The sequence below is a fragment of the Lonchura striata genome, chromosome 2, assembly GCF_050655825.1.
Source record: "Lonchura striata isolate lonStrDom1 chromosome 2, ASM5065582v1, whole genome shotgun sequence".
Classification (NCBI taxonomy): Eukaryota; Metazoa; Chordata; class Aves; order Passeriformes; family Estrildidae; genus Lonchura; species Lonchura striata.
In genome coordinates, this window is record NC_140704.1 from 105,980,854 (window position 1) to 106,008,664 (window position 27,811).

Sequence of the window (27,811 nt, forward strand, 5' to 3'; positions counted from 1 at the left end):
AGATGTGAAATCCATTAAGCATACTAAAAGCAAGCCAGGAACCTTAAGAAATGACAGGAAAGCAATGTCACATTATGACCTTTGTACTCAAGTGTCTGTAAGGAAAAACAAACTAAAAAAACCTGAACAAAACAAACCCAAACCCCAAAATAACTAAACTTTTTTTTTTTCTTTTAAAGAAAGAATAAAAAAAGGCCCTCTAGCCCTTTTCAGTCAGACCCCCAACACACTAGGGTTTTGTATAATTTCTTACTATATGAATTCCCTTTTTTCTTCCCTTTACATTTGGTGATTTACAATTCTATCCCAAAGGACAGTGATAAAAGTGGCCAATGCTTTACCTGGAGAACATTCCTGACTAAAAGAAGTTTTAAAAACATGTTCTTATGTAGGTGGTGGTTTGATGGTTAATGAGATGTAGGGTGAAATAAGAGACCCCAAAATAAATTGTGATTTTTCCTGCAAAATTAATAAGACTAAATAAACAACTTTCTAAAATGGTTAGGTTTTCCAGAAAGAACATTCTGAGTATTTATCATTTATGCACAGAAAAATACTTCAAAGCAACACTTTTAGGTATGGAAAAAACTGCTGAATAGTTAATTCTCAGTATTATTCTGTCCATCTAGATCAATAACTTTTGTAATATGCTTCCTGGTAATGTTTCCCTGAGAAACTCTTGAGAAAGAACACACAAGAACCGGTAATGTCTTTTTATTAAAATACCTTTTAAAACACTCATCATCATAAAATACACTGGGTGTTGCTGCATGACATTTGTGTACACACAACACTTTCAGCAAACTCTAGACAGCATCAGGAATTACAAAAAGTAAGGCAAGCCCCAGAAGGTGTGCACTACCTTCTCTCAGGCCACTACAGACAAGTGTGTTTACATTTTTATGCCATTCCCCACAGCATTTCCTGGACACCTGTTAGGCTGCTCCCTCATCCCTCCCGCTCCCACTTGATTTGACCTCACAGTGAAATTCTGAGGATGTAAATGGAGACAGTGTCACAGATCCATGAGGCAGCAGGTGCCTGACCAGAAACATCAGCCCTGTTCCTCCCCTAAGAAGATTCTGAGCTACCCTCATATTCCCAATAATTTAAGACTGCAAAAATCTGAAGCACGCTAATGATCTCCTGCTTGCTTGACTGCTACGTGTCGCCTGTCTCAGTTAGGAACATTGATGTATCACCCTCCAGCTACAAACAGTCACAGGTACTCTTAACATATTCTTCCTCTCCATTCATTTTAAGAAATTCTAGCAGAAGAAAATATAATAACATGAGTTGTAAAATATAGGAATAACAACTCCTCCATTATAAGCTAATTTTTTCTACTTTTGTCTATGATCTTTTATCACTTTACTATAAGTTTAAAGTGTGAAGACATTCCATTATCCACTAGTTCAAAACAATAACATTCATCTTTCAAGTACATCTTTATAGCTGAAAAAGACACTGAAAAAAGTAGAATTATTTAACAAGAGTAGATTTTTCTTTTATTATTATCATTATTATTCCATCTTATTGAAAGAACTGTATCATGAGAAAAAAAAAAAAGAAAAAACATTCAGGCAACTTTTTCAACAAAATAAATGTAGTATGACTGCTTTCATGTGTACATGGTACAGATAGACAGATGTAACTAGAAAACAGTTTAATCCCTCTTGCTGAGGTTAATGAGAGAAAAATGAATAGTCAAGTTCTTTTTGTGTTTGCATATGCATATATGCATAAAAATTGAAGGAGTTAAAACCTACATTACTATAAATACAAAAAGCTGATCATTAACTACTCATACACTTTATCCTTGTACTTAGTACCATTATCAGTGGACACCTTAAATCAGTCATAGTAGCTGCTATGTAACTGTCAACATATAAAAACTCTTACTTAGAAAAATGGACAATGTTCTAAACTCAGAGCACTTTAACTTTGCCTTTGCAGACACATATTCCCTTCTTCATTGACAAAAAATTTATGGGGAAAAAAAATTAATAATAATAAAAATGTTTTGGAATAAATATTCACAGGAAATTACTACATGGGAACGTGCTTGCTGCCAGCTGCTCAGCTGGCAGACCTGTACCGCTTGCTTGTTCCCGTCATTTCATTCTTTATTCCTTTAGTCATTAAATCCATCGTAGCCTTTCATGTTTCCTTTACTACACTAAATATTCAGGGTTTAACAACCCTAGAGAACAGTGCAAAAGGTGGGGAATGCAACAGCACTTAACAGCTTTGTTTTGGGATCTAAGAGAAGACTGAAAATATTAATTTGTGTAATGCATAAATTATGCATCATAGGCATTAAAAGAGAGCAGGGCAAATGAAACTTGGAGGAAAAGTATCCCATACATGGTGTTTTGCTGGGCGGCCCTTCTAAGAAGTTAGGATTTTATCCATGACAGCCCATTCTTTGAACTTGAAAACATGAATTTTAATTTTTCTCCAAATATCACTTCCACAATAAAAGCTAACCTCAAAAACTGGAAGGTAATAAAGTTAAAAAAACAAGACTAGAAACCAAATACCAAAAACCCAGCCCCTAAACAATATCCACACTCCCTCTAACCTAGCAGCCATTTATTTATTTGTTGAATTTAGATAATGGAAATCTCATGGCCATATTCTAAAAGTTTCCCTATTCTAAACTACAAGATAGAGTACTATGTTCTGAAAACCAGTATAGCCAATACTTTCAAATCAAAGGAACAGTAATGATGAGCATGACTGTACCATTTGAGCAGAAATAAAGAAAAATAAGTTTAAAACATAGTGTTTAAACATCTACTAGTTAGCCTCGCTTACATGAATTAAAAATAAAAAAATTCTCTGATTTTATACATCCTTTTTTCAACCAGGTACATTTAATTGCAACCAGCAGGCACTCCACCAAAACGCAGTATTTGCAATCCCAGTCTCTTTAACCGAGAGAGATTACTTTGGCCTCAGTATTGCTATAGTACAATTTTCCTGCTTCAGAACATGCAGTTCATACATTTGACAGTTTTACTGCCATAGTCGATGCATTCTGGCCCAATACACTCACAGCAGGCGTTGTGAAACCATCGGTATTTGGAAGCTCCCATGGACTCGCAAGAGATCTTGCACTGATGTATTGACATGCAGTCATCAAAATACACCACAGTACACATGTGCTCTAAACCAAGAGGGGAAAAAAATGGTTTAAAAGGACTTAAAGTGTTTTTAAAGGTTAGTTAGAAATTAGTTAAATGAGCAGCTTTAGAAGTATGACTGCAAACCAACAGGATTATGAGACATAAGGAAAAAAGGTGACAGTAAAGGCAGAGAGGCAAATCACAGAGACAAGGTAAAATCTATTCACTTCACTTTTTCAGCATCTACAACTCAACCTGTTCTCCGATCTCCTCCTGGATTAATTTACTTCTGTATTCACAGGAAAGAATGTTTTTGAGTTTTGTCCCCCAGTTATGAGAGTGTAGGGATGAGCTATGCCAAAATTTCAACCAGGAATGTGTTCTCTGAAGGTAATATGCTACCATAAAAAACTTCAAGTTTAGAGAAGTTATTTTAAAAAGACATCAAAACCATTATTTGGTTGTAAATGTTTCTTTCCCCCCCACCCCAAACTCCACAATAATCTTTATCCAGATTAAATTACAGAACTAGAGAATCCTTTTTTCATCAGCATGAAACTGCACACTTTTTTCTTCCTTGTTTTTTTAGCAACATCACCAGCTTTACTACTAATCTTAAGAACCCCCTTCTACCTAAGTGTTGACTTCATGCTTCTAACACCCATGCAATTACTTCAAATGCCATGAAGTTCAGGGCTGCAACATCAAAATGGAGCTAAGACATTCACCACAACTATAAAATAAAGCCATCCCACCCTCAGTCCACTTCAAATTCTCCAAGCTGGCAGATTCCACCACCTTTCTTCTGTACTGACCAAGTGATTATACTGCAACACTTGGTTCATCCTCCAAAGGACCGTGATTACATAACATTTACCCAGAGCATAACTTGGCAGACTTTGGGCAAATCTCAACTGGCAGCTGTTTGCAAATAGGGATGTCTCCCTCATCCAGATCAGACCAACTTGTAAGCAGGAGATGTCAAAGAGCTTTCTAGCCTATTACTACTCATGGTACACCTGGGAGAAACCCACTGATCTACATTCCAGTAGATTAGTTTGGAATAGAAAAAAGTAATCCAAACTTAAATAGTAAATCTAGACAGCGGGTTTGGTTTGATTTTTTTTTTAATGACTGATTTTGACCACTGTCAAATTATTTTGCTACTACCAAAACAGCTGCAAGAAGGTCAGAGGACCTGGTGCCAGCCCACTGAAAGCAACAGAGTATCCACTGCCTTGGTCAGGCTCCAGACACCAGATACGATGCAACAGGCAATAGGGATCTTGGGCAGGAGAGGCAGACCCAGAGCTGAAGCAGTTTCTGGTCCCAGAAAAGCTGTGCTGCAAGTAAACCTGCAGTTGTCAAAAAAAATCTTGCAGTACCCGAAGAACTGCTGGAAACAAAGTGCACTGTGTAAATCCTGTCCCATTCTTGGCACTTCTGTTTCTATAAGCCCTTATAATATATCCCGAGGCGCAGCAACCAGAGGAATAGAGTTCTCAGAGAACAAAACCTCTACCTGAAAACAACCAACATATCTACAGCTTCAATAAGGATGTTTGATTGACAGAGAGGAAGAGGAAAGAGCTGAATAGAAGCGTATGCTATGGTACCATGTGCTAGGAGTGATAGGTATACACCTGAAGTGCTCAGCCCAAGCTGAAAAGCAGTAGGGAGATGCAGCCACCACAGCCTCAAAGACAAGAAGGCATTCAGAGCCAGACAGCAGCTCCAGCTTCTATAGGGAATGCACAAGGACTTGGCAACATTTCATCATCAGTGACAAAAAAGCTCAAATGCCATAGTCATAAGAAGCACACACCATCCATTCTTGGAAGGCCCAGATAGCCCTAGGTATCTGTTCCCTTCACTTCTCACAGGAAGGTTTTAGTGAAAGGGTAGGGATGAGAAAGTAGAAGCAAGTCTTCAGGCAGTATTGTCATGTCCCATCAGTCATCCAAGTCAGTGCTGGGGTTCAAGGACAAGAGCCTTACAGAAGCCTCTGTTGGACATTACTCATACTCTTTATATATTTTTGCTTTATCTCTATTCAGTCCTATGATTACTTTTTGGTAGTTTTCCACTGAAGTGTTTCTACATTAAGTTTGATCTTAAATTCCATACATAGTCTTAGAAGGCATCAACTGGAGGCATGAGGCCTCTTCCTTGAAACAGGCAATCCTGGCTAATCTAGAAAGATTTCTTCCTGCAAAATCACCTTTTGGGATGCCATCTCCAACCAACTGACTTAGTCTCTGGATAAACCTGAGAAGGCAAAATGATTCATAGCTATCTCCAGATAGCCCTTCAAAGGAAGCAACCATCCATGGGGTTGCCAGAAGTGATCTGTTGATCATGGCACTCCAACTTGCAACACACAAAATAAATCCTAAGGTAGATCAGGGAAGTTGTCAGGAAAGCTGTGCACACTCTCAGGTGTGCTAACTGCTCCCAGCATTTACAGGCTGTCTTCACCCCAAAGAATGTCCAGTTCCTTCTGCATAAGGAGACACCTGTGCTCACCTTCATGTTAACCTCATCTCTGACAGCCTCAGCAGTGTTAGTACTGCTTCACAAGTCCTGGTGAAACCCCCAGTTCATCAGCTAATGCCTGCAGAAATAAAATAAACTCCTGGGGAAGCCTGTGATTTCTAGGATGTAAAGACTGATGACACTGAACAGGGAGACATCTCTGGATAAAGGAGGCCAGAGGAGCAGCAGCACCTGGTCTATAACTCTGCAAAACTAGGTGGCATCAGTCAGCTCCTGTGAGACTGCAGGCTGGTTTCCTGAATCACTCTCCCAGGACCAAAGCCAAAATTCAACCTTATTATGGTGGCAGAGACAACCAAGGATATTAATCTTGACTGACTGGAGAGTAGAGAAGAAAGTTTATTTCTACCTGCACACAAGTCAAGGGTTCTCGAGGACAAGTACAAAAATGCTGCAAAGGGGAGAGACCAGACTGCATGTAGCAGGCCAAAGCCAGCAGTAAATCCATCTTGTCCCAAGCAGCTCCTCTAAGCAGCTGGACGATGTGCTCCATGTATGTGTTACCAAATTGTTTCTGATGTCTTGCTCACTGAAAGACTTTCCAGGTCTGAACAAGTCAGATTGTCCAGGGTGCACTTTGTTTGGTCACAGGGCACTCCTGGTCCCCTCCTCAGCAATGCCTCTGTGCTCCTGTAGAGGCTGAATTACTGAAAGCAGGAGAGTTCCTTTCCTTAAGCACCAAATCCTGCTCTGTAGATTGCAAAAATAGAGTCACACAGGGGAAAAAAATACATACCTACAGGCTCAGCTGGGATCTGGAAGAGTACTTAAATTGTCACAAAGCTAATTACCGAGTCATCACTTGGCTCCCTCAGTGTAGATACAATATTATTTAGTGCAGTAACAGCTTTCTCATTTGTATTTTGCCAATTTTCACACCCTAAGGATGACAGACGGCAGATGCAGCACAAGGATGCAGCAGTAAGCATTTTTTCCCAGATCATTAATGTCTGACCTTTTCCCCCCTCACACTTCATACTTAGTGAAGGCTGTGTAGGAGAAACAACAATCAAGTCTAAATTAAAAGTGAACAACAATCAAGTCTAAATTAAAAGATGAAACTACCAGGCTTTGCTATAAAACTATCTGTATTAGTGTATATATAGAAAAATGTAGCAACTCAGAGAACCTTCCCAGTTAATGATAATTTGCTGTATGGGATCTTTGAAGTTATATGTGCTGTGTAACTTCAGCTGTCTGCTGGTCACCTTATTGGTAACTCTAAAAGTTCCTTAAGAAGGTAACTGTCCATCCAGTGGTCATACCATTTTATCACAGAACGGCCTGGGTTGGAAGGAATCTTAAAGATCATCTAGTTCCATCCCCCCTTCTGTTGGCAGGGATATACCTTCCACTAGAATAAACTAGTCTAGTGCAGTAGTGAGAAGCGGGGAAAACAGGAACAGGTAGATGAACCTGCAACTGTTTATGAACAATCAACTTACATAATCTATTACTTTTGGACAAGTAAATTTTATGTCAATTAATTTATAAAAAGAAACTTTTTTTTTTAATCTTCCTAGGCTACCTACAGAAGTAGATGTCTCTTCACTGGAATTGTAGCTCTCGTCTCCCTGTTGCACTGGAGGGGAGCAGAACTGCAGACCAGACACCATCCCCTGTGTCACCAAGCAGTTAAGTCAGAAACCCTTAACAACTACAGCACAGATTTTGTTTTATCAATTGCCAAAAAATTATCTAGTTCCCCTCTCCCTCTTGCCAACATCCTGTCATCATCTGAAACAACTAAGTTTATTTAAATCTCTGAACTCACAGTTCAGAGCTCTGAGGGCATCAGCCAGAAGTAAAGCAAAGAGAATGAAGTACAAATGTAGCTCCAGATTAACAGCCATGGCAATCCTCTCTGAAGTAGAGTCTCAAGTTCCAGAAACAACTGATACAAAGAGCTACAGCAGCTCCAGCAGCGCATGCATAACTTTGGCAGCTAAAACATTACAAGTCAGTTCACAGAAGGAAAGGGAAGACACTCATTAAGAAAATAATGGGGAAGTTCAAGGTCTGCTGGCTGGATTCAGAGTAGGCTGGGGCAAGAAAGGAATGCTTTATATCCCACTGCACCCCACCTCCTCTTGGATCCACAGCCGCCTTCCCTGGTGGTGGCTCCACGCCACTCAGGCACAAAGCTCATGGTTCCTGTGGCTGGTGCTGCTTTTCCTGGCACTCACCCAGAACTGCATCAAGCAAATCTGGCACCCTGGGCCAGCTTAATGGTGATCCATGCAAGAAGGAGCAGAAAAGCTGAAATCAGAGCTGTGTTACACTATGTGACAAGGGATATTTGTAAGCAGAACCTTTCCAAATTTTGGAATATATTTCAGAAGACAGCACAGAGACCACTGCACATCTATACCCCTCTCCCTTTACAGGCCATGACATCGGCTGCTGCCAGCACACCATGTTGGAGGGAAGCATGCAAGGAACCACAAAATGGAGGAGGTACAGCACTGTAAAGAAAACATAAAGCATCTGTGCTCCTGCTCACAGGAATATTCTTTCAAATCCCTGATTGTCACAGCCTCAAAGACAACTGCTTAGTAAGTCATCTTAAGGGTATCTCCATTCGCAAGACCTACCCTCAAGCCTAGCAGCATTTCTGGGGAGAAGGAAAAGGTAAAGACCTGGTCTGTTTCTCCCACTGCAGGCTATGCTTGTTTTTACTGCCACTGAGCACACATACACATTCACAAAACCTCCCTCTTTTTCAGTGGTTCTAACACTTTCCATCTTGTTAAAGCAGTGACCTGATTGTGCGACTGAACTTAGCATGGCAGAAGCCATCAGGCTCCAGGAACTTCCTCAGCTACCTCACTGTGCCCATGCTCACAAGGCTCTTCAGACCCAACCTACTACTCCACCTTTTGATTATGGCTTCCCCAATGAGCTCAGAAAAACAGTATTAGAAACAATGTATTACCCCATGGCTCATACAACATCCAGCGCTGCTGGATGTACAGCTGTCCTGCATCCACCATAATAAACATCAACTGACCAAGGCCAGATGCTAATTTTTCTTTCCATCTCCTCTGTTCTCAATGGTCAAATAATCAATGTTTTTATATGCAAAATTTATTATGACTTTTGAGAAAACAGAGCACTGCAAAGTTATCTACACTGTGACCAAGAAAAAAGACTCGTCGGCAGGCTTACGTATTTAGATACTTAAAAGTATAGCAATAGGATGTGGAAAGTAATTTTCTATGTTTTCCAGTTCTTCACTGGTCACTAAGATGGAGAAGGCATAGCCAATGATTACAAGAACAGGCTCTGACATTTATTTCTGTTTTAAGTGTCTGCTGAGGCCTGAAAGCCAGTGGCATTTGGTAACTATTTCCAAATATAACTGTTGTTTTTGGACTGTCATCATTCCAATAAGAGCTCTCTCAACCTAAACTCTAATATGTTCCTAGTAAAAGAAACGAAGGGGACTTTTGACTAAGAAAAAATGGCAGTGTTATTTATTTGTCTGTCAATGTTATGTATTTGTCTGTGTCGTTGAACTCAAAACTGCTCCACACCCTTGAAATGCAATTCAAATTCTAAACTTAATCCAAAACTATCATTAGCCCATCCTGTTGGTACGGTAGTAAAGGGCTGTCAGGGAACAGCCATCTGGATTGCAGTACCTAAGTACAATGGAGATATATTCAAGGCTGTACCAAACATAATTTTTTCCCCTGAGTTTAATTTATAATTGTAAGTTCTGTAGTCTTTGCACACAGGGCTTTTTGTGGCTCTCCATTTTACATGACTTGGTACATTATTCTCATAATGGCAAGCAAGCATTTTAATAGCATCAAAGATATATGAATGAGATGCTTTCCACCCATCTGGTTTCCTAGTTCTGCAATTAATTTATTTTTCTAATGTGCCTTAGCCAAAGGAAATTAGAAAAGTTGCCATTATGGTTCCATTTAATCAGCAGCAGTCCTACTCAGAAACACAACTAGGTCAATGGTTCAGACTGGTATGGAAAAGCAGCATGTCCATCAATTAGGGTATCTTTTATTGATAAGATAAAAGGGCCATCACAACAGCAACATATGGGTTACGAATATTTAAAGTGTACATTGGGAAGGAAGCAAAGCATTAATTGCACTAATAAATCAGATGCTCTTTTTCCCCTATTAAGCAGCAATTCCACTATGAACTCTTTATGAGATTCTTTAAAGTCTGATGTAATGATTTGCAGGGAAAAATGTTTCAGGTTTAGTATGGAAACCAAGAAACAGACAGTATTTTTTTTATACCACTGTCAAAACTACCTCAAAACTCCTCATCTTCCCCCACCCAACCACAGCAAACAGTATCCTGAAGTCTGTCCTCTAAACTGAAGGTAAGAATATGAAAACTTAATATGAAATAGGAACAATGTAAGTTCAACCCCTATGACCAACTTACTTACTTTGAAGACAGTCTGTCATATATCCTTCCTTCATCAATCCTTCTAATCTTGTTTAGGTTTTCTAATTAACACTAATTACTATTACTAATTACTATTAATCCTGGATTTCATACAAAACATCCCTCTAAAGATTTCAAATAGTGCCAACTCAGATGAAAGAAATAAATAACTGTTCCATAAAAAAGAGCTTATAGCACATGGTTTTCTCAGACCTCTTAAGCCATGTTTCAGTTGCCTACTTCTGCACTGATACATAATTTGGATTCAGTTTCTGGTCTGTCCAGTCTCCTAAGCTACAGGTAACTGTTTCTAGGTCAGAGAGCACACCTTGCCAGTGCACATGAAACAACATGAACAAACTGCCTCATGCCACAGAAATAATTATAAATTCATGTGGTTCAGTGTCTCCTGAGAGCATCAGTCATTTTTAACACCATCTTCCACATTCCTCAGCACCTTTGCCTCATTCCTTCTGTTATTAGGCTGAACCTTTCATACATTCTTATGGGAAAAGAAGAAGCAAACATACAGAAGCATAGGATAGCACTGAGAAGGCTCCTGGAAGAGACAAAAGGAGATGCTAGGGATTTAAACACTGCACTCATTACCTTTGTCACTAGAGTAAGGTGTGTGGACATTGTTGTTTGGAACAGAGACATTCTGATGCTGTGGCTGGTTCACTGTTTCTAAAAAGGAGACAAGGTTCTCATGGTGTGACAGTTCTTCTGCCACAGGGAAGGAAACAATATTCCAGTTCAGCTGAGTATCCCCTTCTGTCAGTGCCCGGAAAAGGGAAGGAATTGGTTCATGCAACTCCTCAACAGTGCTCTTGGATGTTGGAGGTGTGTCACTGTAATTGCGAGGATTGCACATACCTGCAGAGGAAACAAACAGTAAATTACACAGAACCCCCTGAACTCTTCTTAAAACAAGTAGGAATATTTGGAGAATTAAAATTGCTTCTTTTTCTGCTGAACAGAAATCTTTCATATCTATCCCACTCTCAGCCCAATAGCAGAAGTGCTATCAAATACAGCAGGACAAGTTTTCCATAACAGCCTGTTTTGGATCATTCAGACTTCTACAAAACACACCTGTGACTTGTGAAAAGAAAAACCTCATCTAAACAGCACTTTGCTTCCCTGTCAGTGTTACAGCTTAGAAAATGGAAGGTTCCATGGAAGGTTCATTTTCCCTGTGAGATCATACAAAGCACAGTATAATCGATAGGAGCATAAATCTGGAATGCAAAGTTAGGACTGAACAAAGGGAGTATCTTGATAAGTCTGAGGTATATGAAACTTTTGATCATTATACAAGTATTCCATCTCATCTGCTGCAGCAGTGCACTAGGTCTTTTTAGTCATCTGCCAGAGATACAAAGATCACTATCAGGACAGAGCATGAGTCTGAATTACTTTACTTGTGTAGAGACAGCCAAGATGAACCTCATTTTGCTACTTAGCTGGAGGGGCCACAACAGCAAAATATTCATTTCTAGGTTACCTCTTCCTTATTTTTGAACATTTTCTACAGTATCTTTTTTGAAACCGTGTAATCTTTTTTTCACTTTGCCAATTCCTACAAAATGTTTTTGTGATACACAATGTCAGTTCCAGTTTTTCATTAACCATTTAAACACTAATATTTATTACTAGCAATTAAACCAAAGGGTATGTCAATTTAAGTCCAATCTGTGGACTTAAATCTACCTTTTTAGTCTACCAAGATTAAAAAGAAAATTTGTATCTGCATAGGTATTTTAAACTCAGGAGTGATAAAACACTGCTAACAGTGTCATCTGTCAAGAGACAGGCAAATCCATTTTCTTCATGTGCATCTGGATATAATTTTGGGTAGTTTCACAGACACAGGTTTAGACAGCTACAACTGTGCACCAATTCCTGAAGTATTAAACTGATATGAGATATGAATGTTCAAAGTTTACCTGCCTCATACAACCAGAGAAGTATCTCCTGCCCCATAGATCCATTAGGACTCTGGCTTCACAAATAATTGTGTTTAACTAGAGCCTTATACAAACCCATAATCTTCTCAACCTAAGTAGATGGATTAGCATAGTGAACAAAGCAGAGGGACGTTTGTCCATGGTGATTAGCATGAGATCTAGCAAATCTTGAACAAGTGGTTAGGATTAACAGCATCTGGTAAGTGAAACACTCCATGACAGTCTGCTCCTATAAAAAGGTGAGCCAAGTACAAAATAGGAAAAAAAAATAAGCCTCTTTTCCAAACAACATCAGGTCATACTAAAAAATGACACAAACACAAACTACAAATGATACAAACTACTGTACATGACTGTTTTCCTACTCCTCTCAATTAGGTTTGTTCTTCATGGACCTTTCTAGACTCAGTGCTTTAACAAAAAATTTCTATCCCTTTCTCACCACCATTTAATAAGCAGTAATATTAACAATAGTTTAACAAGCACTGTATTGATCATACAATTGCAATGAAGGATGACGACCTGAAAATCAGTTAGGAAGACATCAAACCAGGTAAGAATTTTGTACAGACACATCAAGGCTTTAGTTGATGTCATTGTATTAATGTTGTGAAACAGAAACCAGTGGGCTTTTCTAGACCTGTCAGACCAGACCTTTGCCAGGTAGGATTCAGAAAATAAATTTCACTGATAAAAAAGGACACACAAAGGAAAAAAAATAGTATCAAGATTGTTTACCAAAATCCTGCAGAATGTACACAAGTTTGTGTGCATATCAATGCAGTATGAAAACTACCTTAAGATGGTACCAAAAAATCATTGCTTATATTTTAATGGATAAATGCTCATCCACACAGGTCCTTCACTCTTACTGTTTTAAAAAGCATTTGAATAATAATAATAATATTTTTATATAATAAACATTATAAAATAGCAGCTTTGGTTAAAAAGTTTAACTTATGAGCAACCTGTAAGGATCAAACATGTCTCCACTACTGCTTTGGAATGGATGAGAAGATGCAGAAATTGTCTATTAAAATGATGGAAGCCTTTCTACAAGGGACTAGAAGAGCTTAACTCAAAGGGAATGGAGGACTTGTTGCTGTTCTCCCTCCTCCAGCATGTTTTTCTCTGTCAGAGAAGGGAGGGCAAACATGAGGGCATCAACTGAGCACCAGTACAGTTAGTGGTAGAGGACAGGAGGCAATTCTGCCCTCAAGGCAGACATGATCTGTAAGACACAACAATCTATCTGTTTTTACATTACACGTGATCAGCTTATTACAAAACTTAAAATATCAGCTCAGGTATCAGCAAAGAACTGTGTCTAGGGAGTCAGATATGGCATGTATTCCTGTTTCCTCATTTGAATAAGGCTACAGCAAGGATGATTCTACACTGAAGAGAAGAAGAATAGGACCATCCCATAAAATCCAAAAAGGTCTGAGGCACCCTAAGAACCATCAGGAGAAGTTTTAGTTTACTCAGTACACGGAAACTGAGCCTGAAACCTTGTTAACTCCTCTCCTGGAAAACACTATGGGAAGAGCCACAGAACAGTGAGTCACCTGCAGATTTATGAAAATCAGCTTGTGTGTGGACTTCACAATCCCAAGATGTAGGTTCTTCCTCTCTCTAGAGATCAGTACACTATGTTTCTACAGCAGATAATGGTCCTAAACTTGGGAAATAACCTGCACGGAAAATGGGCATTTTGACACTAATCACCTTCGTGAATTCAGAGAAAAGTGACCTAGAAAAGCTGAGAGCAGGTACAACACTCAAGATGCATCCTTTACATGAAGCTAGGATTTCGGATGGCAGCACAGGGAGACTTACAATAACCACAGGAAGATGAAGCTTTTGTAACATATAAAACAAGAAACAGAACTAGAATGCAACCTTCTTAAGTGCTTTGCAAGTAAGTGCTGGGACAGCAGTCACAAGGAAAGACTTTTTAAGACTGTCATCTAGGCCTTGTCTGCTTCTTTCTCACCCTTCACAAAGAGCTATTTTTGTAAATAAAAGAACAGTGGAAACACTGGGCCATGCATATTTACTAGTAGTCCCAGCTCAGTCTTAAAGGTGTCCTGCTGCTGTACCTGTCAATGCAGCCTTTACAGGTAGAAACCTTCAGAAACACAGAAATAGAAGCACAGCATCCAACCCCACAAGGCAGACACTTGGGAGTTTCCTCAAAGTGACAATTCAAATAGGGATTTTATGTTTGAGAGACAAAATTAATAATCAGCTATGATGACATTTAACAAGCAATACCTGGACTACTGCCACCCCCAGCTCCATAGAGCAGACACAGCCTTCAGATGTTTGGGTCTCCACAGTAATTTATTCCATACCCACACGAGTTGTAAGATGCTTAAAGTACAGATTCTGTCCCAGTGTTTTACTTCTATTTTAAGACTGTGAGCTCAGCACATGGCAGAAGAAAGCAATGTAAAAAAAGAAGGAAGTCCCCCCAAAAGTGCAAACTTACCAACACAGTCACAGCACTCATCCCAAAGTGTGCCCAGGCAGAGCATACACTCCTTACAGCAGGAACAGTTCCCTTCCCCAGGGCGGCACTGACACAGCTCCTGGAATCAACAGACACTCATTACACTGCAGCAATCCCAGATGTAAAGTAACTACACAGCAGAGTGATTTTTCCTCAAGCCACAACTCAAATTAGTGCATTAAAAAAGCTTAGTACACTAAGACAGTGAGTAAACGGTGAAACAACTCCAGCCAAAAACCGATCCAAGTTTACAAAAGGATCTTTTGCAAATTTGCCTTTTTTTTTTTTTTTTTTCTTTCCTTAAAGGTGACATTCTGAAGAGAAATCTGAAGCAAGCTTTTAAAATACAAAAAATACTATTCATGGGATAGGTGTGTGCACTCCTGCGCATGTGCATGCCTAAATCTACAAGGTCTTTGAATGTTTTCCCATCACAACAGGAAACTTGGAGACAGATGCTTCTTTATATATAAATAGTGACCGTACATTATAATTTAACTAAAAAAGAAAGCTACTATAAGCCACATGTGCCCACTCTTGACATGCATGATGTCTACCATCACACCTATCCCTGGATTCTAAGAGGAATTTACCAATTTAAGTCATCTGACCAGAGGATTTTCTGTATCTCCAAACACTTGTTACACATTGCTCTCTGTTTGCAACATTGGTGACCAGATTTTCCCCCCTTCCCACCCGCCCCAGGTCTAGATGATTCATTTTTGCTATTATGAAAACAACCCCAATCTTCATCTCTCCAAACTGACACCTTGGGATATTTACAAGACTTCTAGAGCCTCTAGGAATGAAATTATGTACACAAGTATTTTTCTCTAACCATTAATAAACTAAAAAGATAGAAAAGGCATGGAAGCATAAAGACAAATATTTCTCTTTGTACTACCTAAACCCAAAAGCTCTGGTTTAGCAGCCCTGCTGGAGACACACACTTGTGGACCTCAAAGCATGGAAAAAGCCAACATGGATGAAGAAAATCTAAAAACCAGGCTGTCTCCTTCCCTCTAACTCAAACCCATATTAGTAACTCCAGTTTGGCCAAAAGACTGAGGCTGCATGACCATAATTCACAGCCTTGAATTACATCATAGCACAAAACACAGACAAGCCAAGAAGTCCCTTTGGTTATCCTGTCTAAGAATTTGGTTTTGATGACGTCTGTCTAACTATCACATTACACACAACTGGGGAGAAAACAAAATCCTGTTACTGGAAACACTGACCATGGAATCTTTCCACCCCTGGCTTTACTGGAAGGGCCACTGACAAATCTGTTACACACCAGGCCGGGGGAAGATTATGCCCATCCCCACTCTTTGATTGCATTATCCAGAGGCAGAGGAGGGACACACTGCAGGAGACATCATGGACAGGCAAGAAGGGCAGGAAGGTGGTTTGGTTTGAAATTCTCCTATCCTGGAGTCTCAACCCATGGTTCCACCCCAGCTAGGTAAGGGGCATTTATCTTTTACATTGGTGGCAGGCACCAATGTTACCTGCAAAGTGAGGTTTCTTTCTGAAGTACCTTGGGAAAAGCTCAAATTGGGCAAAATTCCACTTTTTAAATAATTCTTTGCTTGCTATTGTTAAGAAGCACAAGGTAGGGGAGAAAGGAGATATTTTTAAACCAAATGTCAGGAATATGTTTGCAAGGCATGGCAAGGTGCAGTCTTGCACCTGTTCTCTTTACTCTGCAAAACTGGCAACTGTAAACATCCAGAGCCCACTGAGCTGCACAGTGGCCACCCCTCGCTCACACCAACTCACGTGGGCACACAGAAGACGAAGGAGTGCACTTCAGAGAGGGAGGTCAGAGCAAAGTCTGTATAGGGACAGGCCTCCAGAACACAGCAAATGGAGCTCCAAGGCTCCCAGGTCTGGACTAGAACTGAACAAGCCCTAGAATGTGCTGCAGACAAGCTACACTGTACCAAGGCAGTATAAATCCACTGATTCCTTATTTTCCATTTACTTCATCCCAGGTCACAAGTCATCTTCAATCTAGCAAAGAAACAAAATTCACCAACTATTGCTTGTGATAAATAATGCTGAGAAACACTGCTGCCTGGAGAGTTTTTTGTGACCTGTTTGCCCCACTGATAGAGAGTGAACCCCTGCTCCACACATATTTCTGCAATAGGCAGCCCTTGCAAGTATTGAATTTTTATTTACAGAGTGGAAAACTAATAATATTTATTACTTTTTCATCCTCAAAATTTATGAATGACACCTATCACTGTTTCCACATAAACTGTGCTGTTTCCAAGTAAAAGGCTGATTAACAAAAGATGTACAAATTTCCACCACAGGAGACATAATAAACTTAGAAAGATGACTTACGTGAATTAATGATGCATTTCTAAAACATTTATCTTACCATTTGATAAACAGATTTTGTCAGCCTTTAGAATAAAAAGCCTGAATAGAACAACTTTAAAAATAACCACGAGTTTAGCATTAAAAATATCCAATTTATTCTTCAACAGTAAAACCGGGGAAACAACTTTTACATTTTAAAGACATCAACAGGCCAGCATGTAGGAGGAGGCAATTCTCACTAAACTATGAAATGTAATGCATGAATAGAAGCGAGAAAGTTCACTAAACTAAAATTGTTTTATGGAAGAGTATTCTCAGAGAATTAAATTCTGCACTTGCAACCTGTTAACAAAAATTTCTGCTTAGCATCTTTGTGTGTAAGCACTGACTTGGGGCCAGAACCATTACACCTACCAGGATTGTAACAAGTTTGTTTTTCCAGGAGGGGCCCATGACCAATGCAATACTTAAGGGTTTTTTGTTGCTGTTTGGAGTTTTTTGTTTGTTTGTTTGGTTTTTCATTATTATTTATTTATTTTAAAGTTGGAGGGAGAGGAAGGAAGAACAACCTAATTAATTAGTCTTCTGCTACTTTGGGGCAATAATTGTATGTTTTTCCATATATCTGTTAGCACATCCATGGTTTCCTTAACCAGTTTTGAGTCCTCCTGCCTGACTCATCTACACTGGATACTGGTACAGGATACATCTTTTTAAAAGAATGCTTACATGAGATGTGGGTGAAGCAAGGCAGAATAAGGAACATTCCTTGTTGATAGCTGGGGGTGGTGAGGCGTCAGTGGAAGAAAATATTACTCATAAGTCAACTTGGCAACTTCCCAAGCTGAACTACTGAAGGTGCATCGGAGAATGTATTTTGCTAGGCAAGAAATAAGCCTCACAGTTTAAAAATACAGTATTAAGTAGGAAGTAGGCATGTTTGTATAATAAAGATACTCCTGCTCTAGAGAGCAAACAAAAATTTTTAGAAGGTGTTTAACATCTGAATTTTTTCCAAAGCTTTCTTGAAATTCCAGAGAATATTTTCTTGGTACAGGGAGAAGTAGGACCTGAAGGAAACCTCTCTGCAAACTGGAAGGGGGAGTGAAAGAGAGCTTTTTTTTTTTCCTAGAACAGTTTAATATGAGAAAATCTCCTGGAAGTGAACCAACCAGAACTGTTTTGTTAACACAACCGGGTTACGTACTGCAGCTACAACACACTGGAAGTAATTTTTAGATGCTGAAGCCCTGAAGTAAAGGAGTGGCAATTATTTCATACCACAGGGCTAAAATGTTTTGGAAATCCTTTCAGGCTGACAAGTTTGTACACAAGATTAACAAGAGGCAAAAAAGACAGATGAAAAGAGATTTTAATTGGAACGATACCACACCAGCTGAAGTGGCTGCAGGTCTGTAGAGTTTATGAGAGAAAATCCTGTTTTCTCCACAAAACAACCTCTCTTTAGAAGGATTGTAAAACCATGCCTGAATTATAACACCATTTGTTTCCTATGCACAGCAACAGTTTAAAGCACTGTTGCAGATAAGGTAGCAAAGCTCAGCTTCCAGCCCAACACTGACATTCCACCCGAGCCCGACTCCTGCCGGGAGCTCTGCCCGTCAAGAGCCAACCTGGGACTCGCCTCAAACCCCTTTGCTATGAACAATTGTGGGAACATCTCATCCTCGAGGTTTCTGCCTGCAAGGATTTCCTCCGTGTTGCAAGGACACAATGCGTGCCTCCCCCCACCCAGCCAGCGTAACTGGCCTTTTCATCTCCTCCACACATGGAAACATCAAAACAACCCACGCGGCCAAGCCAACAGCAGATGTGCTCAATAAACACTGCAGCACGCTCCGTGTGCACCCAGGGCTCCACCTGGAATGCACAGCAACAGGCGCTCATGGACTCCAATCCTCAATCCCAGGGACATGGGAAGGAGCTACAGCCAGAGCCTTGAAGGGCCAAACTGATTTTGTGGATTCACTCTCTACACTCCCAAGTCTTACCCACAACTCTCTCAACAACTACAGGAAGCCACAAAGTTTCTTAGTGAAGGCTGAGCTTATGCAGAGGGGTGCCTCAAGCTATTTTCTTTCAGGCCTTTACTTATGGAAAAAGAGGAGCACCAATAAAGCTAGAGCCCAGGATGCACAGGGAAAGCTGAATCCACGGGAGTTGTTGATCTCATGCACTGTTCTGGATCTAACAAAATAAATATTTATGTAGGGACCACCCTTAAGCAGAGGAGCTCCTAAGGAGTGGCAGTAATGACTGTATTGACCTCTAGCCATGCTGGCAAAAATATTTATGTTAACCATATGCTTTTTGAGAGAGCAGCTCTCTTGTCTCTCTGTCTCCAGGACAGGCAGCTGTGCTTTCTGCATACAGATGCAGATGACAAACATTCACAATCTGTTTGCTCCCCTGGCTGTCTCTGAGTGACATTATCTTGGTTCAAGATATGGGTTTTGGTGAACTTGAACAGCGATAAAAGTTGGGAAGGGAAAAATGCCATGTGATAGTCAAGCAACCTTCCTCAATATGGTATTTTATTTTTAAGTTCAGATTCCTCCAGAAGAGTTTAGAGGGGAAAAAAGTACATGGATATACTCTACTTGCATACCTATCCAGGAAAGAATATGCATTTCATATACCAGTGCACCACTTCTGCCACAACAGTACTGAAGTTTTAAAACAAAAAAGCCAAGAAGAAAGAGGACAATTGCTTTAAGTCAAAGCTTTATGATGTCTTCCTGTCCACAATCAGACTAGTCTGACCTGATCTGTTCTTCTATAAAGAATGAATACTGACTGGTAAGTCGGGCCTGTGTGCAGGAAGACAGCAGCCAGATGGTGGGAATGAACAGTGTAATTCCCCTGCGACTGCACACAACTCACATGGCCTAGGCTACTTTAGGGTCTCAGATTATTGCATATGATTTTGATTTTAGGGAAATGCTTTATAAAGGGACTCCACATCACCTGTACAAAGTAAGAGAGAACACACCTACCACAAGTAAAGCAGTTCAGAGGTTTCTCTGCATGTACAGGGCTGTGTTGCTACAGAGATGCTAATATAATCCAAGGAAAGTATAGTAATATCAGCCATTTCCATGCACTGCTGAACCTCAGCCATTTATTGCCAGTTGAGTAGGGAATCTGGAAACATTAACTTCACTCCTCCTGGGCTGTGTTCTACTCAGACTAGCTCATAAAAATAAAGTTTAAATGCTTGCTGTCTCAAGCTTGAATCCATAAGAGATGATTTCTCAAGGAGGAGATACCTGTTCATTCACAGATGGTGGACTCCATCAGTGACACCAGAAAAGGAGACACATTTTCCCTGTTGTCCCCTTTGCTTACAGAAAAATAAGCAGCAGGTTAACAGCTTCCAGGACTGAAATCCAGTACCTGGACTAATAACCTTCCCCTGAATCAACAAATCTGTTCTACTGGATTTACTATTTAAGTGCCATGTACATCCAATGCCACAATTAGCATGTTACTTCTTACAGGTTTCAATCCTAGAGCTGGTTTTTAAAAATGCAAGAGAAGGGGATTATAGGTGCACTAGTTTGTCACAGAGCACAATGTCCAACATGCCAGCAAAACCACTGGCGATCTGTTTGAAAAGGCAAAAATCAGAAGCCTCATTCTTGCTCCCCTATTTAACAACTCCACAAACTGTAGTGGGGCTGGAAGAAGAAGCAATTTCATTTTTTTAATTTTAAAGCAAAAGCAGTGCAGAACTCAGAAGATGGTTCAGTCTAGTCAGTTTTCATTCTGTGGAGTGGATTTGTGAATCTGACAAGTGGTTTTATTTGCAACCCAGACAAATTTTAAACAGAAGTCAGTGAAATGAAGTAAACATGGAAATGCTTGAGGCCATTTCTGCATCTCTTTTCAGGCTGTGACCATTGATTTATAGTAAGCACACTCACATCTTACTGCCATATGATGTTGGTGCTCTCTGTTATTGCATTTCCAATCTACAAAGAGGCTGTAGGAAACAGTTACTTTTAAAAAAGCTGCAGCTGACCACACGAAGCCTCCTTTCTCAGTCTGGAGTCAAGAAGTTTACCATGACTAAAAAAAATACTTGGTAGCTACCAGAACTGCTTGTCATTTTGCTAGAAAATGCCCTTTTGTTCTGCTGCACACCACATCTCTTAACTCTTGATCTAAGAAGAGCAACCTGGTCTCACTCAGTTTCTTTCACTGTACAGACATGCAGTGAGTCAAAAGCAGCATCTGAATTTAACATCCATTTCCTACCAGTTCAGCTCATAAGTATTTGGTTTGGTTTTTAGGCATCTTCTAACTCACTGTACAAACCTGATGCTATGGAGAGCATCAAGTGTCAACTCCTGACCCTCTGCTTGAGCTTTAAGGAGCTGGACAAATTGAAAGTTAAGGGGAACATCCCAGACAGACATAATTCTTGGCTCAAAAAAGTTTCAATTAAAAAAAAACCAACATGCCCATATATATATGTACTTGGTATTCTCTGTCTATCAAATAGTTGTTAATCTGCACTTATATGGGTAAGCGATCAAAACAGCCTCTTTACAGAGACACTACTCAACATAAGATACCAGTTATTTGTATCTTTTCAGGACGCAGTTTTCTGAACACTGGAAAGCAGATGGAGGACACAGGACTCGTACCTGTATCAGGCATTTGCTGACATCGCTGGCACAAAGAGCCTTGTTGCAGCCTGTTGATGATGGGATCCACAGCAGGAACAGAAGGACAGTAACTGTGGGCGCCGTGATGTACTGTGACCTCATGTTTCCTGCAGGTGAGCAATTTTCACAAGTATTTCAACCAGCACTGAAACAAGAACCAGCGACTGAAAAGGCTGTTGGAACACAAGTTAAATTCTATTCCATTTCCACCTTCCAATTCCTTCAATAAATATGAATATTTTTTAAAAATGCAAATTGGAGTACTTAACAGCAAACCCAACTCCTCCTCCTCCAGCTAACTTGTTTGTACAAAGCTTTCTGTTATTGCACATTTGGATTAAAAGTACAATAAACTTGAGGTGAGCAATCTTAAGTTTGCAGTATCAAATATGACATCCTATAAGCAGTGTTGGTAAAAAAATGCCTTGGATGAGAAAATCCACTAAAAGAGACCTAATTTTGTAAATGCCCAAAGCAGAAGGGTGGGTTTTGTGTAGCATCTCCTCAGGCTAAGCTACACACAGGTCTGTAGGACCAAGGCAGCACAGCAGCCTTTTACAAGGTAAGTTGCCCCTGTAATTTTTAATGCAGACAGGTAGCTGTTTTCACACGGACTCTTAGACGTCACATAGGCTATCAACCCAATTACAAAATTGACTTCTTTTTTAAAAATATACAGACACCATTAAAAAAAAAGTACCAGACACTTTGAACAACGTAACTTTCAAGAGCCAAGCAAGTGTCTGAGGTCAACCAGAGATGACAAGCATCTGCTACATCAAACAGACAGGAACTGGGTTTGTTCAAAGCATTCCACCTTTCTTCCCTTTGTGAAAACCCAGCCTGTCGGCAGGTGGTATTTGCGACAAATAGATCACGATTAGCAGCGTGTCACTCAGTTTTTACTTGCGCTTTGCACGTGAGCCCGGCCAAAAGAGGACCTACTGCACCAGGCACTGTACCAATATATAATAAAAGGCAGCCCATGTTTGGGCAAGCTCACAGTGAGCCTGTATTGTTCTCCTAAGAGAGAAAGAATGCTAATGGAGCACTGGATTGCTTTCTTTTGGTATCTAGACATGTTTTTTCTGTTTTATGAACTACAAAACCCAACATCCTCAATGAGCAAAAAAGTGGAAAATGAGGGCACGATCCGGATCTCGAAAGTCTGTGTTCGATTAGTCCTTCTTATAATGGTTGTTAAATGCCTCTGAATCTCGCTGAGCTGGGCACGCCGCCATCTGTACCAAGTTTTGCTGGGGAGACCCCCCTGCAAGACCCGGGGGCACGCACGGAGAACATGGGATCTTTTCCCTCACCGCTTTCCTTCCCTGCCATCCGGAGCCAAGAACGCTTCCAGCAGCTGCAGCTGCTGGCCCGGACCCGGCGAGTGCCGCATCCCGGGCGCGGGAGCCGAGGCGAGCACGCTGCCTGCCGAGGGGAGCGATCCAGGCGTGCTCCCGCACGGCTCGGGCGCGGGGCTGCGTTACATAAAGGGTTCCCAGCAGCGGGGCCGAGCGATGCCGTCTGCGCGCACAACCCTCGGGTGCGCACCGGGGTCCGGGTACCCTCCCCCGGCCTCCCCCCGCCGCTCCAGGTCCGATTCACCGACCAGACTTCTATCCTGCGCGGCGTCCCCCCGGGGCAGGACCCCCGCCCGCCGCCCCTCCTCTCCCGTAGCCCACTCCGGCAGCACCGGCTCAGCGTCGCTCCTCCGTTCCGCCGGGATCGCACCCGGGGCGAAAAACTCCCCAAAAAACGCCCGGGCCGATCGACCCGCGCTCGGCTCCCCGTCCCCGCCGCAGCTCCCGAGAGGCCCGGGCCCCAAAGATGGCACTGCCGGGAGGCCGGTGACAGGGAGGGAGATGTGCGAGAACACCCCCCGCCGAAGTGGCCCGGAGCAGGCGGGGCCCCACACGGGGAGCGGGTCTCCTCCTCCTCGGGCAGGCACGCAGGCAGCGGGGCGGCCGCGCCGAGACGCACCGAAACTTTCCTGCCACAAAGAAGCAGCGACGGCTCCGCCGCCTTCTCCACCTCCTCTTCCCCAGCCACCGGCTCCATCCCTGCCGCCCCCCGCCCACTGCCCCGGCGGCGCTCACCGGGCGGCCCCGGGCCGGGCACCCCGCGCTCCGCAGGCGGCTCTCGCTGCTCCGCAGGCGGCGACGGCGGCGGCAGCAACCCCGCGCCTCGTCCCACTGCTCCCCCCTCGGCCGCAGGCAGCGCGGAGGCGGCGGCCTCGCATCATCGCCCCGCCTCGGGGCACCGTCAGGCCGGGACCCTCCCCCCGGGACCCTCCGCCCCGGCGGGCGGCGGCTGCGCGGAGCGGGGCGGGAGAAGGAGGCGGAGGCAGGGGCCGGTGGGTGGAAGCTGCTGCCGGGCCGTGCCTAGCGGGACGGGACGGCCAGGCCACTGCCTCCAGTGGGGCTTCTTCAGGAAAGCGCGAGGGCAGGCAGAAACTCGGGGTTCTGTGGGCAGGCGAGGCAGCCCGGGAAGCCGGGGCGAGAGCAGAGGGCGCCCGGGGCAGCGCTCCCGTGCCGGAGGGAGGCGGGAGAAAAGGAGCCGGGGGGCAGCGCCGCTGGAAGCGCTAGAGGGGAACGCGATGAGCTGCCCCGATGGCTGAGAAGGTGCAGGTGCCCGGGGGAGGCCAGGGGCTCCCTGCACTCGGAGGGGACCCTGGGCTTCCGGACAACCTCTCCCAGGACCTCTAAAACGCGGCAGGACGGCGACTTTATCCTCCCACGTGCCAAGCTCCAAGGGACCAAGGTAACAAGTTTGGTCCCTAGAAGAAAAACACAAGAGGATCCTGGCTGGGAACCCAGAAACTCCGAGTAGCTCTCGGGCTTCCCAGGAGGCAGCTAGACTCTGGCGAGGGAAACGGGGCAATCGCGCCAACGCGTTATTACCGCATTTCGTCTTATCCCTTTTGCCCAGCTCCTGCCACTCTGATGAGGTAAATCCACAGGCTGGTGTCCTTAAACAACACGTGAGGTATCATCCCACAGAGTAAACTCGGGGAAAGAACAGAAAATGAAAAAAGAAAACCAAAAACCGGAACAAACCTTGGATTCAAATCAGACGCCAAGAGATTATTATCCGTGGGATTGAAATATTTGGAGTAATAAAACTTACTAAGAAGTTGCAATTGTAAAAACTCTGTTGCACAGACCCTGATACTGGAAAATAGTTTCTCCTTATAAAGACGACCCAGGCTAATACTAAGAAACATCTGTCTTCAGATCTCCTTACAAAATACTGCCACCAAGTATTTTTGTCACACACTTCTTTTCTAGCATAGCCAAGACTTCTGCAACCCAGTTTCATTTCTGTTCTTTTTCCTAGCTTCTTAATTACTCCTATCTCATATTTCTGCCACTTCCAGTCGTCTGTTACTCTTTACTACTTTAGCAAGTATCTGATAGAAGTAACTTGTACCCACTTACTAGTTAACACCTTGCAGCTTTATCCATTTTTCCTCATCTTTTCAAGCAGATAAAACAGATTTCTGCAGCATTTTAAGATTTTACAGCTGTGGTCAGAAGAGTATTTAACTTTGAGAAGAAATTTGCTTGTTCCTCAATAGTTTCACTTTTGAATAAGGTCAGGAAGATATTCCTGTAATAAAAGCAGGAACAACTTCTCCTTCCACAGGTACCTAACAAATCAAAAGTGAAAAAAAAAAAAAAAAAGTTACAGGGCAGGAACTACATATTAATTGGCTTTACTGTGCTTGAGTTACTATTTATTCTAAACTGGCACTAGCAGTGATGTGCAGATGGAAGGAGTCTGCTGTCCACAGAGTCTCTTGTTCCGCTGCCTGTTTGCCCTCTGCCCCAGGAAATGCCCCCTGGTAATTCATAAGCCAAGGAATAAGTTCTCTGTGGTAGCTCACCTAGTCATTAAAAATCAGTTCAAAATCAAGGATTTTAAATCTCTTATTCTGAGTAACCAGCTGTCCTGCCCAAGCCTCACTTCCTTCAGAAATAATTTCACTGACATCAGATCTCAAGCTTTCTTGAATAATTTACAGCCTGGAGGGTAATAAATCTTTTTCATGAATATCTGTAACCTCCTACTAATAAATAATTAACTGTTTGCTCATTAACAGTACTAAGAATAAAAAAGTATTGAATTTCACAACATGGAGAATTTTTTTTTAATTTTTCCATTGAGTCTCCTTACATATTCCAGGAATGCTAAGGTTTGATGTATCAAGTGTTCCAATATTAAGAAATTCCAACTAATAACATGACCAATAAAATTTATTAAGTATTATATTTACAACTATTTACACATCCCTTCCATAGATTAATATTAAAATAGACAATATACAATTTAAGAATTTTAATTCAAAGGCATTTTGTTGGAAAAAATAGGCTCTATTACGAGACCACCATATAAGAGCAAAAGGGTTTTTTTTGCTTTACACAAAAATATTTTCAGTATAGGAAGTCATAGGTATGGCATTACAACAGCAGACTAATATGAAGTATGATTTTGTAAATATTACAACAGTTTAGGTATCAGTTATTGAAGGGAAGGAGTTGAGAGTCCTGTGGAGCATGCAGTACAGTTCAATCCTCTTACAGTTATGGCGATGAAACAAGCAGCTAAATCAAACGCATGCCATACAAAAAGGAACTGCCAACCAGGAACACACTACACTTAATAAAAACGACACCTTTGGTCCAATAAAACATTAGACAAAAACAGTTTTACAGTTAAAATATCTATTTTATACAGGTTTGAACATTAATTACAAGACTATTTACATTTGCACAATATGTATAAAATAAATTATTTAAAAATGAAGACAATACTTCATCTTCTTCCAAAAAGAAATCTGTACAGTAATTTACAAAATATAGTAAGATTGATTCTTTTCCTCCAAGTCTTACACTTTCTTCCACAGGTTTTCTCATCATTTTTCTGTGGGAGTCCAACTGTTACTGAAGTTTCATAATACAAAGCTTTATAGCAGATTTTAAGTATCGTTTGCTTTTTGGTGGATGTTTTAGTTATTAACAGCTTCCAGCGCTGTAAACTCACCAGGTTTTATAATCTTTTTCAGCAATAAGCCCTAAATCTACAGGTAATTTTAAAACACAGATAACAGCAGTTACTGGGAATCTGAATTTAAAATCAGCATCCATTTTCTGTGTTTGAACAAGTGTCTGTGCCACACTTCTCTGTAGGAACACCTGAATTATGGAGAAAGGTAGTATTCCACAGAATTAAGTGCTCTGTCTCAAAAGAAAAATACCTTTGTGCATCACTGCACCTCAGTCTCTAGCTGTCCACGGGGAGGGGTGAGCCAGATGGTGCTGGTTGTCATATGGGTGTCAATTCAAAGTCATCATTAACATCAACAAGAGGAACATAAAACTCCTGAATTTCATAAATGCTGATAGATTTGTATGTAGCAGGATCAAGCTCTTGCAGTTTAAGTTGCCACTCCAGTCTCTGCACTGCATTCAGCGCTGCTGCTTCGTGCTGCTGCCTCATCAAAAGGCACGTCTGGTTTAAAATTGAGAAAGAAGTTATTGAAATATTTGAAAAAATATTTCGTCAGGTTTGAACACAGGAAATATCTTGAAGAGCCTCTCTGGTAATAGTAAATAATTCCCCCAGTATATATTTAGAAATCTGCAGTATTTTCCATTACACTACACGGCAACAAAAGTTAGGTTTTTTTCTATACTGACAGACCTTCCTTTGTGTTGCCTCCACAGAAGCCCATGATACTGCACACAAATCTATTCTTTATTCATCTCCGTGCTGACATAAAAAAACAAAACAAAATTAAAGTGGAAAAACCAAGAAGTGTACCTTTAATTTGTCAAATTTATCATCAACATCCTGCAGCCATGACATGAACTGTCTTGCATTAAATCGATCTCTCACCGATGTTTTGCTGTCATCAGTCTGCAAAAAACAAAAATTGATTAAAACTTCATGATTCAATCTGAAACATACTTTAAAACACAAAACCTACTCTGTGGGACATAAATAGTAAACAATCCCACAAACACTGCTTCCCATGGAAAAACAGATTCAAAGTACAAAGGTATATGAAAGTATAAATGTTGACCAACACTTCCACTGTGAGCTAGCTGCTCACTAAAAATGAGTATTTTCAGATTTCCTCAAGCTATTTACTGTGCTCTGATTTTGAAATTTAGAATGGAA

At 41.4% G+C, this 27,811-nt stretch overlaps 2 protein-coding genes across 13 annotated transcripts in view; both read right to left on the reverse strand.

Moving 5' to 3' along the window:
- Positions 1 to 699: 699 nt before the first annotated feature.
- TWSG1 (twisted gastrulation BMP signaling modulator 1) lies at positions 700 to 25,204 on the reverse strand. 6 transcript variants are annotated; one of them, XM_085571939.1, is made up of 5 exons: positions 25,066 to 25,204; positions 21,605 to 21,770; positions 14,574 to 14,673; positions 10,719 to 10,985; positions 700 to 3,172 (listed from the first exon to the last, which is right to left on the reverse strand). In XM_085571939.1, the coding sequence occupies exons 2-5, from the start codon at positions 21,725 to 21,727 to the stop codon at positions 2,991 to 2,993; spliced, it is 672 nt and encodes a 223-aa protein (XP_085428065.1). In that variant the 5' UTR covers positions 21,728 to 21,770; positions 25,066 to 25,204; the 3' UTR covers positions 700 to 2,990. The 6 variants fall into 6 exon arrangements, with proteins under 6 accessions (XP_085428065.1, XP_021380848.1, XP_021380845.1 ...); XM_021525173.4 differs by lacking the exon at positions 25,066 to 25,204 and adding an exon at positions 23,725 to 23,833 and having other exon boundaries at positions 21,605 to 21,732; XM_021525170.4 differs by lacking the exon at positions 25,066 to 25,204 and adding an exon at positions 23,725 to 23,833.
- Positions 25,142 to 27,811, reverse strand: part of ANKRD12 (ankyrin repeat domain 12) — a 59,517-nt gene continuing 56,847 nt past the window's right edge. For 6 of the 7 annotated variants that reach the window (XM_085571916.1, XM_021525174.4, XM_085571918.1 and 3 more), the window contains 2 exons: positions 27,452 to 27,547; positions 25,755 to 27,139 (listed from right to left, as the gene is read on the reverse strand). In XM_085571916.1, the coding sequence (XP_085428042.1) occupies positions 26,954 to 27,139; positions 27,452 to 27,547 (282 nt within the window). In that variant the 3' untranslated portion in view covers positions 25,755 to 26,953. Of the gene's footprint in view, positions 25,278 to 25,754; positions 27,140 to 27,451; positions 27,548 to 27,811 lie in introns of those variants that run through there. The other variant, XR_014952856.1, reaches the window with a different exon arrangement.